The sequence below is a fragment of the Bufo bufo genome, chromosome 2 (genome assembly GCF_905171765.1).
Source record: "Bufo bufo chromosome 2, aBufBuf1.1, whole genome shotgun sequence".
NCBI lineage: Eukaryota > Metazoa > Chordata > Amphibia > Anura > Bufonidae > Bufo > Bufo bufo.
Genome location: NC_053390.1, coordinates 703,636,840 through 703,651,706, shown reverse-complemented (window position 1 = coordinate 703,651,706; position 14,867 = coordinate 703,636,840). Strand labels below are relative to the sequence as shown.

At 41.8% G+C, this 14,867-nt stretch overlaps 1 protein-coding gene across 1 annotated transcript in view; it reads left to right on the top strand.

Annotated features, from left to right (window-relative positions):
* LOC120991011 overlaps positions 1 to 14,867 on the top strand; it is a 61,744-nt gene that overhangs the window by 27,049 nt on the left and 19,828 nt on the right. The window contains exons 14-19 of the mRNA XM_040419900.1: positions 6,391 to 6,591; positions 7,461 to 8,344; positions 10,684 to 10,823; positions 12,460 to 12,588; positions 13,901 to 14,232; positions 14,672 to 14,805. Coding sequence (XP_040275834.1) covers positions 6,391 to 6,591; positions 7,461 to 8,344; positions 10,684 to 10,823; positions 12,460 to 12,588; positions 13,901 to 14,232; positions 14,672 to 14,805 — 1,820 coding nt within the window. The remainder of the gene's footprint in view (positions 1 to 6,390; positions 6,592 to 7,460; positions 8,345 to 10,683; positions 10,824 to 12,459; positions 12,589 to 13,900; positions 14,233 to 14,671; positions 14,806 to 14,867) is intronic.

The following is a 14,867-nucleotide window of genomic DNA, read 5'->3' as shown; positions in this document are numbered from 1 at the left end:
CAACATGTACGCCTGTTTCCAGGCATACATGTTAGAAAATTTACTGGGGCTGAAGGTCCTGGCGCTGCCCTGACATGCCCTCACACCGCCCCGTCCCATCCAACTGTCAATAAATTTTTGATAACGGCCGTTCAACTTGATATTGTCGCAAGGCTGGTCAAAAAGAGGACTTGTGACTATTTTTACATCTAAAATAGTCACAAGTAGTGTTGAGCGAACTTGTGTTTTAAGTTCGGCATCTAAAGTTCGGGTTCGGGTTATCGAAGAATCACGTTATGGATTCTAAATTCCGTTATGGTCCGTGGTAGCGGAATCCATAACGTGATTCTTCGATAACCCGAACCCAAACTTTAGACGCCGAACTTAAAACACAAGTTCACTCAACACTGGTCACAAGTCTCTTGATAAATAACCCCTTCTACCAGCTACAGGATTAGTAAATCTCACCCAGTAAGGGGTCAATGAATGTGAAAAAGTATTTAAAAACCTTACAGGGCTGTACACAAGACTGAATGGTGTCTAACGCTAAAATATCTGCCATGTAATGTTAGACTGCAGACTTATGAATTTCTGCATTAAAAAAAAATGCAATAACAGTAAGAACAATTTATAATTTACAATTTATTTAACACCAATAATAATAGTTAAAGCAAAAAAAGCTGACAAGCTAAAGAGCATACTAGAGTGACCCAACAGACACAAAGTGCAAATTTTGTCCAGTGGACCAGATATAGAGTGAATAGTGATACCAGCGCATTAACCACTTCCCATCTGGGCCCTTTGCCCCCTTCCTGACCAGGCCAAATTTTGCAAAACTGACATATCTCACTTTATGTGGTAATAACTTTGGAACGCCTTTATTTATCCAAGTCATTCAGAGATTGTTTTCTCGTGACACATTGTACTTCATGATAGTCATAAATTTGAGTCAAAATATTTCACCTTTATTTATGAAAAAATCCCAAATTTACCCAAAAATTTGAAAAATTCACAATTTTCTAAATTTCTATTTCTCTGCTTTTAAAACAGAAAGTGATACCTCATAAAATATTTATTATTTAACATTCCCCATATGTCTACTTTATGTTGGCACCATTTTGGAAATGTCATTTTATTTTTTTAGGACGTTAGAAGGCTTAGAAGTTTAGAAGGAATTCTTCAAATTTTTAAGAAAATTGCCAAAATCCACTTTATAAGGACCAGTTCAGGTCTGAAGTCACTTTGTGGGGCCTACATAGTGGATACCCCTATAAATGACCCCATTGTAGAAACTACACCCCTCAAGGTATTCAAAACCGATTTTACAAACTTTGTTAACCCTTTAGGCGTTCCACAAGAATTAAAGGAAAATGGAGATCAAATTTTAAAATTTCACTTTTTTGGCAGATTTTCCATTTTAATCAATTTTTTTCTTTAACACATCGATGGTTAACAGCCAAACAAAACTCAATATTTATTACCCAGATTCTGCGGTTTACAGAAACACCCCACATGTGGTCATAAACTGCTGTATGGGCACACGGCAGGGCGCAGAAGAAAAGGAACTCCACATGGTTTTTAGATGCCATGTCCCATTTGAAGCCCCCTGATGCACCCTTACAGTAGAAACTCCCAAGAAGTGACCCCATTTTGGAAACTAGGGGATAAGGTGCCAGTTTTATTAGTACTATTTTTGGGTACATATGATTTTTTGATCATTCATTATAACACTTTATGGGGCAAGGTGACCAGAAAATTGGTTGTTTTAGCACAGTTTCTATTTATTTATTTTTACAGCGCTCACCTGAGGGGTTCAGTCAAGTGACATTTTTATAGAGCAGATTGTTACGGACGTGGCGATACCTAATATGTATACTTTTTCTCATTTATTAAAGTTTTACACAATAATAGCATTTTTGAAACCAAAAAAATGATGTTTTAGTGTCTCCATGTTCTAAGAGCTATAGTTTTTTTATTTTTTGAGAGATTTTCTTATGTAGGGGCTCATTTTTTGCGGGATGAGGTGACGGTTTTATTGGTACTATTTTGTGGGACATACGCATTTTTGATCACTTGGTGTTGCACCTTTTGTGATGCAAGGTGACAAAAATTGCTTGTTTTGACAGTTTTTTTTTTTTTTACGGTGTTCACCCGAGGGGTTAGGTCATGTGATACTTTTATAGAGCTGGTTTTTACGGACGCGGCGATACCTAATATGTCTATTTTATTTTATTTTTTCTATTTTTAATTTTTTTTTTTTATTCCTTACTTGGGAACTTTTTTTTTTTTACATGTGAAACTTTATTTTATTTTATTTTTTCAACCCTTTATTTTTTTTATTTTTTTTTACACTTTTCGTCCCCCATAAGGTCATACAAGACCTCTGGGGGACATTTGCTTCACTTTTTCTTTTTTTTTTCACAGTTGATTTCTCCTGTAACTGGGGCTGACATAGTAGCCCCAGTTACAGGACAAATTCACCCCTATAGAGGCTGTACAGCAGCAATCCTGCGCTGTACAGCCTCACAGCAGGGCTGATCGAGGTCTCTGAGAGACCTCACACAGCTCCTGCACACTCCGGTCACGGCGGTCACATGACCGCCGGGCCGGAACAGGAAGCGCATAGCGCTTCCTGCTCTGCAGACACAGCGCTCGGTGAGCGCTGTGTCTGCAGCGATCGTGGAGGCAGGGACACCTGGGCACTGTCCCTGCCTCCTCTCTGGGTTGCCCTGCTGTCACTGACAGCGGGCAACCCGATCAGCAGCTGCACGATTAGCGTGCAGCTGCTATTTCTGACAGGACGTTCTAAAACGTGCTGTCAGAAATAGACGTCCACCCATAGGACGTTTATATCCTATGGGCGGACGTGAGGCGGTTAAGGCTACTTTCACACTAGCGCTTTTGCTAGATCCGTCATGGATCAGCAAAAAAAAACGCATCCGTCATGATAATACAACCGTCGGATCCGGTTGTATTTTCTTTAACATAGCCATGACGGATCCGTCATGAGCACCATTGAAAGTCAATGGGGGGAGGGATCCGTTTTCTAATGTGTCCGAGAAAACGGATCAGCCACCATTGATTTACATTGGGTGTCATGACTGAACCGTCTTGCTCCGGACCACATCGCGGACAGAAAAACACTGCTTGCAGTGTTTTTCTGTCCGCGATGGGGATGCAACCAAACAGAATGGAATGCATTTTGGTGCATTCCGTTTTGTTCAGTTCAGTTTTGTCCCCATTAAATAGGGACAAAATGGAAGCGTTTTCCCCCCGTTATTGAGATCCTATGATGGATCTCAGTAGCGGAAAGGCAATGCGCAGATGTGAAAATAGCAAGTTAGGGTTTTTTGTGGGTTTCAAGGAATATTCAAAGAGGTTACATAAAATTAGTTCCTGTCAATCACATCCTTAAAAGAAGTTACTCAAGATAAGAAACCCAATCTGCTTTTTTTTTTCTTTAAAAGAAACAATATGTAGTGGCCGAGAAAAGATCTGTAGGTTCTGTATGGGGCTGAGCTTGCAGTACGTTCCCTGCAGCTACACAAGTGCACTGAGTTGTGCAAGATCTAGCGTGCCGTAGCATCTTCTTTCAGAAGCACTAATTGATCTAATATTGATAACATATTTCAGTCGTGGAAAACCCTGTTAAGTAACCCTTTTTAATGCTGTGATTGGCAGGAGTGAGTCTAATAATAGTGGGTGCAGCACATAGTCCTGGAGGAAAGAGTTAGGATGTAATGGTAGCGGATGATGTAACTGAATTTGTATTTCATTGGTCGAACTTGGGGCATGAGTGAATAGACGGGGAAAATGTAACTGCCCCTTAGATATAGTATGTTACATCACCTTTACCCCTTAGATATAGTATGTTACATCACCTTTACCCCTTAGATATAGTATGTTACATCACCTTTACCCCTTAGATATAGTATGTTACATCACCTTTACCCCTTAGATATAGTATGTTACATCACCTTTACCCCTTAGATATAGTATGTTACATCACCTTTAATGCAGGCACACTGGCAATGTATTAAATGACACAAATGATACAACTACAAAACTCAGACTGAATGTCTCCTTAGGCTCTGTCTGCACTTAGAAATATTCTCGCTATATGCAGTACACTGGACATTCCCATAGACCATTATGGACTGACTTAAGCTGAAAAACAGTCTTCTTTTAGCATACATTTGTGCATTGGCATACTTTTTTCTTAAAACTGTATTGAAACCTGAGGGGTAATTGCATTGAAAAGCATTGTTGACAACACGGGCGATGTATACAACTTTATGGCATGCTGCTGCATATATCTGGGCTATACATTTATATTTCCATAGATGTTATACAATGGAAGGGCATCTGGAGAGCTGGTCCCTGCAAGTTATTCAGAATATTTAAGGGTTTGTCCAACCAGTGCACTTAGTAAGCTTCCTTTGCACTGTCCTTTGAATGACGACCTAAGTAATTACAGTTTCCATTGTATATCTATAAATATGTCTTCAAATCCATAAATGATTCTCAATAGCTGTGAAAAGATCAAAACTGATGAACTGAATCATTTGTTCCTGATAGTCGCCTGCTCATCATAGGAGGTGAGAGTTGCATTTATACGCAGCAATCATCTGTTCTGTATGGGGATGAGCGATCTGCTCCCAGAAATGATCATATTGGAGTCTGCATTAACAATGTTCTTTTCCTATTAACGAGCGTTTGCTCATTCATCTGGTGATCGGCGGCACCTTTACACATGGCAGTTATTGGCAATGAGCATTCCTAGGAACGCTCCTTCCTGATAATTGCCCTGATAATTGGCCTTTAAAATACAGAATATATACATACTAGCAGAAGGACCCGGTATGTGTGTGTCGTTAAAAGATATCGACAGTATCCCCTATAACAGTGACATGTACAGTACTCCGCCCCTATAACAGTGACCTCCACAGCCCCCACCCCTTAACACTGACCCCCCACAGTGCCCCGCCTCCTTAAAATAGGACCTTCACAGCAGCCCACCCCCATAACTTTGACCTTCATAGCAGCCTGACCCTTTATCAGTGAGTTCCACAGCACCCTACCCCCTTGACAGTGACCTTCACAGGGGTCTGCCCCTTAACAGTGACCTCTACAGCACCTGCCCCTGAACACTGACCATAGGTTACAGTCCCCTTATCTGTGACCTCCACCATTCCCGGCCTCCTTAACAGAGACCTCCACAGCGACTGCCCCTTTAACAGTGACTGCCACAGTACCATGCTCCCTTAACAGTGACCTCCACTGTACCCCGCTCCCTTAACAGTGACCTCCCAGTACCCCGCTGCTCCTTTAATAAGTGGCCTCCACAGTCCTCTGCTCCATTAATAGTGACCTCCACAGTGCCCACCCCTTTAATAGTGACCTCCACAGTCCCCCACCCCCTTAACAGTAACCTCCACAGTACTTGCCCCTTTAACAGTATCCTCCACAGTGGCCGGCCCTTTATTTGTGACCTACACAGTACCCCGTCTCGTTAACAGTGATTTCCACAATAACCTGCCCCCTTAACAGTGACCTACACAGAGCTCAGTTCCCTTAAAATGTCACCTCCACAACACTTCGCCCCTTTACAGAACCCTGCCCCTTAACACTGACCTCCATAGCGGAAAGTCCCCTTAACCGTGACCGCTACCGTTCCATGCCCCCTTAACAGAGACCTCCACAGCGGCCGCCCCTTTATTAGTGACCTCTACAATACCCCTTCTCCTTAACAGTGATTTCCACAATGCCCGCCTCCTTAACAGTGACCTCTACAGCACCCTGCCCCTTAACAGTGACCTCCATAGCGGACTGTCCCCTTAACTGTGACCTCCACAGCAGCCTGCCCCCTTAACTGGGACCTCCACAGCACTCCGTTTCCTTAACAGTGTCATCCACAGCACCCTGCTCCTTTTAAAGCTGACCTACAGCAGTGAAGCAAAAATAGCTGGGTTGTTATAGAAACCTGGTGTAAAACTGTGTATGTGGAGACTAAGGGCCTGCAAGCTTCTATTGGCTGATAAGGGTCATGTGACCATGTGTATGGCAGCTGAGATATGAGGAGAAAGACCTGCAAGCTTCTATTGGCTAATGAAGGTCATGGGATGGTGCCATATTTGCATTTTTTGGGGAATATCTCAGGAATGGTACGTGCTAGAGAGCTGAGACACAGTCTAAAACCTTCCCGGACACCTGATGTACCTGTGTACCAAATTTCGTGATTGTAAATGCGACGATGCGGATTCCTTTAGCGGACATACATACACACATACATACACACACACAGCTTTATATATTAGATATCAATCTGTTCCTAATAGAACTAGAGGTGCATTTACCAAAAAGTTTATAGAGCCTGGTTTGATTAGTAATTGTTACTTTTTCTATTCTAAGACTCTCAAAGGATTGATAAATGAGTTCTCAACTGTTCTGGAATTGGCTACTGAAGGTAGACCACTCATGGTAATCTTGGATGGTACAGACGAGTTATCAGAAAGTGAAGCACATCTGTCCTGGATACCCACAGAGCTGCCCCCACATGTACACTTCATTGTGTCTGTCTCATCAGACTGTGCCTCCTTCAGGCATTTACAGGTAATCACAATTATTGTTGCTTCGTGTTTTTTATTGTATTAACGGAAAATGTATGTGCCATTATCTGGCAGTAGTAGGTAATGGCAATCATAATGTTAATTTTACCATGGCATTCCCTGTGCTATAATATTTAAGTGCACTGTAGCTGGTCACAGCCAGATAGCTACAGGAGAAGGATCAGGTAGACAACAATTATCCCCATGCCTGAGTCTGGCAGATCCAGAAACCCCATCCTTTTTCTCACAAAGTAAGGGCTCGTTCACACGACCATATGGCTTTTTCAGTGTTTTGCGGGCCGTTTTTAACTGATCCGTTTTTCCGTTTTTTTGTTTCAGTAGTGTTTCCGGTGTTTATTTTGCTGACCCATTGACTTGAATGGAGCCATGGAATGTGATTTGCGGGCAATAATAGGACATGTTCTATCTTTGAACGGAACGGAAAAATGGAAATACGGAAACGGAATGCATACAGAGTACATTCCGTTTTTTTTGTGGAACCATTGAAATGAATAGTTCCGTATACGGAACGCAAAAAAACGGCCCGTATACTGAACCCAAAAAAACGTTTGTGTTAACGAGCCCTAAATCATTGTTTTTTTCTATAGATCTATATATATGAAAAGGTTCCATGTCTATGAATAGCGTGATACATGCTGTTGGTTTGATTGGTTTGAGCCATTTGGGGGTTAATGAACTGTTGGTGATCATCAAGTCAAAGGATCTACATGTGATATCTCTCATAACGCTCTCATATAGTATCCTTTTATTATGTAGACTACTCAACGTACATGAAATGCCTGCAATACACCAGTATTAAAATGCCAGATTTCCTACTGTTTTCTTAGATGTTTCCATTATATTTTGTTGCAGAAACTTACATTGGAACAGAATATTATTCAGATACCACCATTGAGTTCAGTGGAAATTAATGACACGATTGAGTCTTGGCTAAACAGAGATTGTCGTAAACTCACTGGGCAACAAAGAAGAGTCCTGATTGAGGCCTGTACCTCATGCCCTCTTCCACTCTATGCAGTTTGCTCATATATGGAGTCACATCAGTGGACATCCTATACCACTGACCGTGAAATCCTTTTGCATCCTAATATCTCAAAGATTTATTCCTGGCTCCTATCAAGACTAGAGAAAAAACATGGAGACCAAGTAGTAAAAAAGACCACATCATACATCTCATTGTCCAGAAATGGCATAACACAAGAAGAACTCTTAGACTTGCTGTCACTTGACCAAGCGGTAATGGATGAAATAAGACAGTACCAGGGAGTGGTAGTACCAGTGTTTCCAGAAGTACTCTGGATCAAGTTACGTAATGACTTTGGGATCCACTTGGTGGAACAAAGGACAGATGAGAGCTATGTCATTAACTGGGCTCACAACCAGTTTAGGTCTGTGTGTATGAATAGATATGTGAAGTCAAAGGAGCATCAACTTTCTATCCACTCTGCTTTTACCAATTACTACCTGGAAAGTCAAAGTCGCCATAGACTTAATAAAAGTGATAGTGTCACAGCAATCATGCCACTGTCATGGGTGGTAAAGCATGAAAACCGAGCTGTCCATGTGTTTAACCTGCGTAAAATCCTTGGAACATCATATCATCTGTTGCAATCGAATCAAATACAACGTCTGGTAACAGAGTGCATATTCAATTATGAGTACCTGCTCCATAAAGCTTGGGCTAGCTCCGTGGTGGAAATCCAGGATGACATAAAAGCTGCTATAAATCCTGAGCGGTAAGGCCTTTAGTATGGAGGTGAACGTGTTTGACCGTAAGAGAGGAGCAAAACTTTTAAAAGTCAAATGGTCTATCTTTTTTGTGGAGCTGTGGAACAGATCCAGCTGCTGGTTTGAAAACTGTAGAATATTTTACATGGGACAACCCCTTTAAGGTATTTTTACAAAATTTGAAAGGGGTCATCAAAGTATAGTTTGTACTCGTGCAATTGTGTTCCCCACCCATTGGCCATTATTGGATTTCAGAGGGTTTAGAATAGTTGAAGGCTAGTGTAGACTAATAAGGAGTGCACATGTTAACGCCCTCCTAAGCTGACCCAGACACACGACAACCATGTTTCTCAGTAAAGAATTATGTGGCACTCGGCCACTGTTATTACACACAAAAACAGCCGGGTAACCCTGACCAAGTGTGGCACCTCAAAATTATAGATGGAGCAATTCCCTTTAAAGGGCATAAGAATGTCATGGATGAAATCCTCTGATCCTCTGATATAGCAGGCCTTCATTCTGGCTCATTGATGGAGATCCCAGATGACAGACCTGATCCGTAATTGGGAAACCGTACTCATAGTTTTGCACTGGGGTGTGTTGGGGCCACCAATGGAATTCATTGTGGGGTCCACCCTTCAGCTACAAGAAAATATTACCTGCTCATTTTCAGACCTTATTCACAAGAACGTGTGATTTTTGCATGCAATACAATGTGCAAAACTATAGCCATGTGCAAGACTATATTGTACACTGCACTATATCAATGTGAGCTTTCTTTAAAGCAATAAAAACGCTTTTAGATGAAAACTTGTCCTGCCATTGGTAGGGGGAAAGATTTAAAGGGGTTGTCCGGGTTCAGAGCTGAACCCGGACATACCCTTATTTTCACCAAGGCAGCCCCCCTGAGGCTAGCATCGGAGCATCTCATGCTCCAATGCGCTCCCTTGCCCTGGTCTCTCTTGTTTTCAATAACACACTGCCGGGCGGAAACTTGCGCCCGGCAGTGTGTTCGGAAGACGTCACCGGCTCTGATGGGCGGGCTTTAGCGCTGCCCTAGCCGATTTACTGGTGACGTCACCGGGCTTCCTGGCAGCCCCATGGAGAGCACCGATATGTCACCGGATCTCCAAAAAATTCGCGCAGGGCAAAGGAGAGCATCGGAGCAGGGGGGCTGCCTGGGTGAAAATGGAGGTATGTCTGGGTTCAGCTCTGAACCCGGACAACCCCTTTTAAGGGGAGATTTATCATACCTAGATGTCAGAAAATTGGTGTAAAGAAGTTGCAAACCCTAGGTTTACAACTTTTTAAACACCATTTATGTAGAAACGTTTCCACAAATACAATTTGCCCTCACCACTTTCTGAAAAGGGAGAGTGGCATGGGTGTGGATGGATCTATCATTGTTTATGACAGTTTTTTTGTGTGAACGATAACTGAAATCTGCGCCAGCTAAGAGGTAGAGTAGATTTCGTTCTGGGCACCATTATGACAAGGCGCGTGCCTCATCATAAAATAAGCACATCCTCTGGCTGTGCAGGGGATATTAAGACCAGTGTTGAAAACGCCAGTTTTGATGAATCTCCCCCTAAAGGGGTTGTCCATCTGTTAATATTGATGTCCTATCCTCAGAATAAGTCATCAATATCTGAGAGATGAAGTGCAGTGTAATGAAAAGGAGCGTAATTAGGAATCCTGAGGTTCCCGGCAGTCACTAATTAGTCAATGTGATATTCCATCATTTTTTATGATGGGGAACCCCAATTTGAGGTATGTTAAAGGGGTTCTCTGGCTTTGGAGCTGACAACCCCTATCTTCCAGACCTATGCCTCTGAACATAAAAATCCAGACTCAACTGCCCATGGTCCCACAGATGATCCCCACGTGACCAGAAAGTGTCTGGGTCCCATGACTGCTGCTACCAATCTTAGGCCTCAGTGGTCACATCGACTTTCAGCGTTACGTCACAGCTGTGAGATAGCTTTCAAGCTGCTGTGACTGATGAGACCTGTGATTGGCCACAGGACCCAGCAGATTGGCAGGGATTAGAGAACCAAAAAAGGTGTTAAAACCATAAAGGAACTGCAAAAAAACATACATTTTATACTGCGTCATCCCAAGCCAGTATTTTGGCTATGGTTTTTTATTTTTTATTGGACGTGTATGTATAGATTTACCATGGGTGTGGATACATGAATCACATTTTAAACGGTTTCACCCATAAGACTCTTTCTAGCATTGCTTTGTATCAGTTTTCACAGAAAAATGTGTACCCCATCAGCAAATTTACCGGTTTATATGATATTACGTCACAGACCATGCCCTGATTCTGCTTTCTGATTGACAGGCCAATACTTGATTTGAATCTGCTATCTGAAACTCTTCAGTTATCTATAAAGGTGTTACAGAGAGACGCCTGTCAGCTGGCATCACAGCTCAAAGGACGACTGCACCAGATAGATGCCACTGACATACCTGTTGCCCCCGGTAAGTCATATCACCAAACTAAATAATACTCGCTTCATTTCTAATTTCTTAAACTATGCAGTTTTGGAAGCCAAAACCAGGGGTGAACCCAAAAAAGAAAAGTCATATCTGTCCTGTATGCTTTCTCTCCTATATGATCCTCTCCTGATTTTGGCTTCCAAAACTTCATTAGGAAACCTGACCACGTGGCCGTACCCGTACTGTGCTGCAAGTTAAGTATATATTATACCTTATCCTGCGAATCAGTGCCTGGACCTACTGCAAATCCACCATGCAAACCGCTCTTGGACAAGAGACAAGAAAGATCGCCTTCGCCATATTTGTGTTTGTTTCTATCACGTCCCAGTAGTCTCACTCATTAAACCAAAATGATGTGATATTAATATTTAATGTATCTAGGAAATATATGTAATGATGCAACAATAACTCTAAGGCTGGTTTCACACGGGCGTTGCGGGAAAAGGTCCGGGTGCGTTGCGGGAACATGCACGATTTTTCCACGCGAGTGCAAAACATTGTAATGCGTTTTGCACTCGCGTGAGAAAAATCGCGCATGTTTGGTACCCAAACCCGAACTTCTTCACAGAAGTTCGGCCTTGGGATCGGTGTTCTGTAGATTGTATTATTTTCCCTTATACCATGGTTATAAGGGAAAATAATAGCATTCTGAATACAGAATGCATAGTAAAATAGCGCTGGAGGGGTCTCCTTCTTTGCTGATTGCAGGAAAAGGACCTGTGGTGACGTCACTCCGGTCATCACATGGTCCATCACATGATCCATCACCATGGTAAAAGACCATGTGATGGATCATGTGATGACCGGAGTGATGTCATCAAAGGTCCTTTTCCTACACACAGCTAAGATGAAGACAAGAGATGCCGGCTGCGTGAGCAAGTGGATTAAGGTCAGTTAAATTATTTTTTTTATTTTTTTTAACCCCTCCAGCCCTATTTTCTATGCATTCTGTATTCAGAATGCTATTATTTTCCCTTATAACCATGTTATAAGGGAAAATAATAATGATCGGGTCTCCATCCCGATAGCTGTGCGCTACGATTGGCCAGCGCTGCAGCAAGGGACAACCCTAATACTAAAACTCTGCCCCGTACAACAGAGGGAGCTGCACACACCGGAGCCTATACCGGGCGAACGGAGCGGCGCCCAGACATACTAGTAAGTGCAGGGGGACCCCTGGGCGCCGCTCTGCCCACTGATATAGTTAGTTTTTAAACTAGTGAAAGGTCCTCTTTAAATAAGTGTTTCTCTTAGTAAATTAGAAAAAAGGGTTATTAGATCACTGGCACAAAGTAAAAGTAAAACAGTTAACCCTTTGTGACAGAACAGCTCAATATTTTTTATAAAGACCAATTGAAAAAAAAATTATTTTAGCCCAAAATGAGTAAAATGCAGTCATATTTTTTTTTTAAATGAGCATTTATGAGGTCAGGAGATCAGAGATAAGAGCTGCACATGAGCTGTCATCAGACAGTCTGCAAATAGACAGTCTGCAAATTGACAGTCTGCAAATAGACTGAAATGTAACCCCTGTATCACAAAAACTGCAGAAAATTGCCCCCAAAGGTTTTGATAGCCTTTAAATTAACATTTAACCAACCAATTTTGTTAATTCTAGGTGATCCAAGGAAATATCCAATACTGCCGTCCTTGATGTCTCAGTGTCAGCAGTCCTCTATTGCCACTTTCATACCTTCGTTCACGTGCCTTCTGCCACCTGGGGGGATTCTCTATGACACCTTAGCAGGTACGATGGCTGTCTATTTCACAGGATTTGCATGAGTTTCATGCAAACTGTATTTGAAATACATCTGTAAAAAATGTGTGGACCATTTCTTTATTAGTTCTCTTACTTTTAAGTGCAGATCTTCTTTAATGGTATTGTATATAAATATTGTACAAAGATATCATACAGAATGAAATACCTTTACAATTATAAATAATCCTCCCTGTGAGCACCAGAGCATTATATCTTAAATAAAATCCATACAGTCAAGTGGCTGATATGCCTAAGGGCGTGTATTCAAACTCCATTATACTTAAAGGGGTTGGCCACTTTCTGGTTACTGCTGACCGATGCTTGTGAGATGATTATATGGCACTTACTAATATAGTCTTTGTTGAAATTCTGCACCATTTTCTATATTTCATAATGTATACTCCCTTGTTTGAAAAGTCTATTGTGCTGTCCACACAGAGGTCCTGTCTATAAGATGGCCGCTGATGGAGGGTCATGTATCTGTATTTTTCAGTAATACAATTCGGGGGTGTGTGTGACATTTTGATCACATTTGATTCCATTTTTGGGGAAGTGATACAACAACAAAAATGGTGAATCGTCTATTTTGATTTTTTTTCCCGTTACATCGTTGACAATACTGGATTAATACTTTTATATTTTAATAGTTTTGGTATTTTGGGATGCAGCAATACTAAAGATGCTTATTATTTTTATTCTTTATTTTTATTTGTTAAATGGGGAAAGAGAATGATTAGAATTTTTATACATTTTTATATTTTTTAAAACTTTCTTTTACCTTTTGTAACACTTTATTTTTAGTGCCCCTGGGGGACTTTAACATGCGATCATCTGATCACTCCTCTCATATACTGCAATGATTTACAACCTGCATCAATAGGAGAATCACTACCTTCTTGCCTTCAGAAGGCCCAAGGCTGCCAAAGCAATCGCCTCCTGCGATTTCATCATAGCGCTCCCAGTACTTGACCATGGCAGCTGAGGGGTTAAAAGTCTGTGAAAAGCGTTATCGCCAATCATGGACTCTGCCTCCAGGGGCCTGCTGAGCTGGGTGGGAGCCATCTTTAAAGTCCTGACTTCCGCCGTACATGTACAGCTGATGTTGGAAAGGGGTAAATGTGAATGCAAGTCTTCACTGAAACAGACATATCAGGAGACAGAAGATAATAGGATCCTTAAAAAACACTGTTGAACATTAATACTGAAAATCTCATAGTAACCATACAGTAGCCACACGTTTCTTTTACAATAAGACAGCTAAGAAGCAGTATTGTACCTTGCTATCCCTGTTGTTGTATAGGCCACACCGACAGCATTACCGCCGTTGCAGAAGTGCAGGTTGATCTACGAGCACTGACCGCTTCCAGAGATGGCACCCTGAAGGTTTGGGACTTAACGGCGGGGAAGCCTGTATTCACTCTTCATGGCATTGGAAAGAACACCGACTCCATCACTGCGTGTATGCAGAACAGAATAATCGCTGTTACTCAGGACCACAGTTTCCAGATATGGGACCTCTCATGTAGTAAAATGGTCTTCGCTGCCAGTGACTGTTTGGATGCCCCTATCCTGACATCTGCTATGGATGGCCAGCTTCTCTTAGCTTTTTTTGATGGAAGCCATTTAGTTAAGGTCAGTATTCTATATTTCTCAGTTTACACTGTCTGAACACAACCTTATCTGCAAACCACACGCTCCCGCACTGTCCTGCACGTCCCGCCCTATTGCCTATTCTTGTCTGCAAAATGGACAAGAATAGGACATGTTCTAAATCTATTGTATTTTAGCTTTTTGGGCGGACAGCACATGGATGACATCCCTGTGCTGTCTGCATTTTTTACGGCCCCGTAGAAATGAATGGGTCCATGTGCGATCCACAAAAAAATGCAGATTGGACCCAAATACGGTTGAGTGCATGAGGCCTTCAGCCTCAAAAGCGAGTCAGGATTAGTGAATCTTCCCCAATGCGTATGAATATTGCTTTACTAACTCTGCTCCGGTGAATTTAATGTACATGTAAAGTGTCTTTTGTATTTTGCTGGTATTTTATTAGTGATTTTGTGTCTTCCAGGTGTTTGACTTGGCTGACTCCTGTAAGATTATCTGTCAGATAGACATTCCTGCCGATGAAACACCAGTCCATAAAAACCACTCCATTCTGGTTTCTCGGAATTCATTTAAAGAGTACATTGTATTTGCCTACAGGTAAGTACAACATAGTAAATTGTATGGGTCAAGCTGTCTGTATACTGTATCTACTATGATTA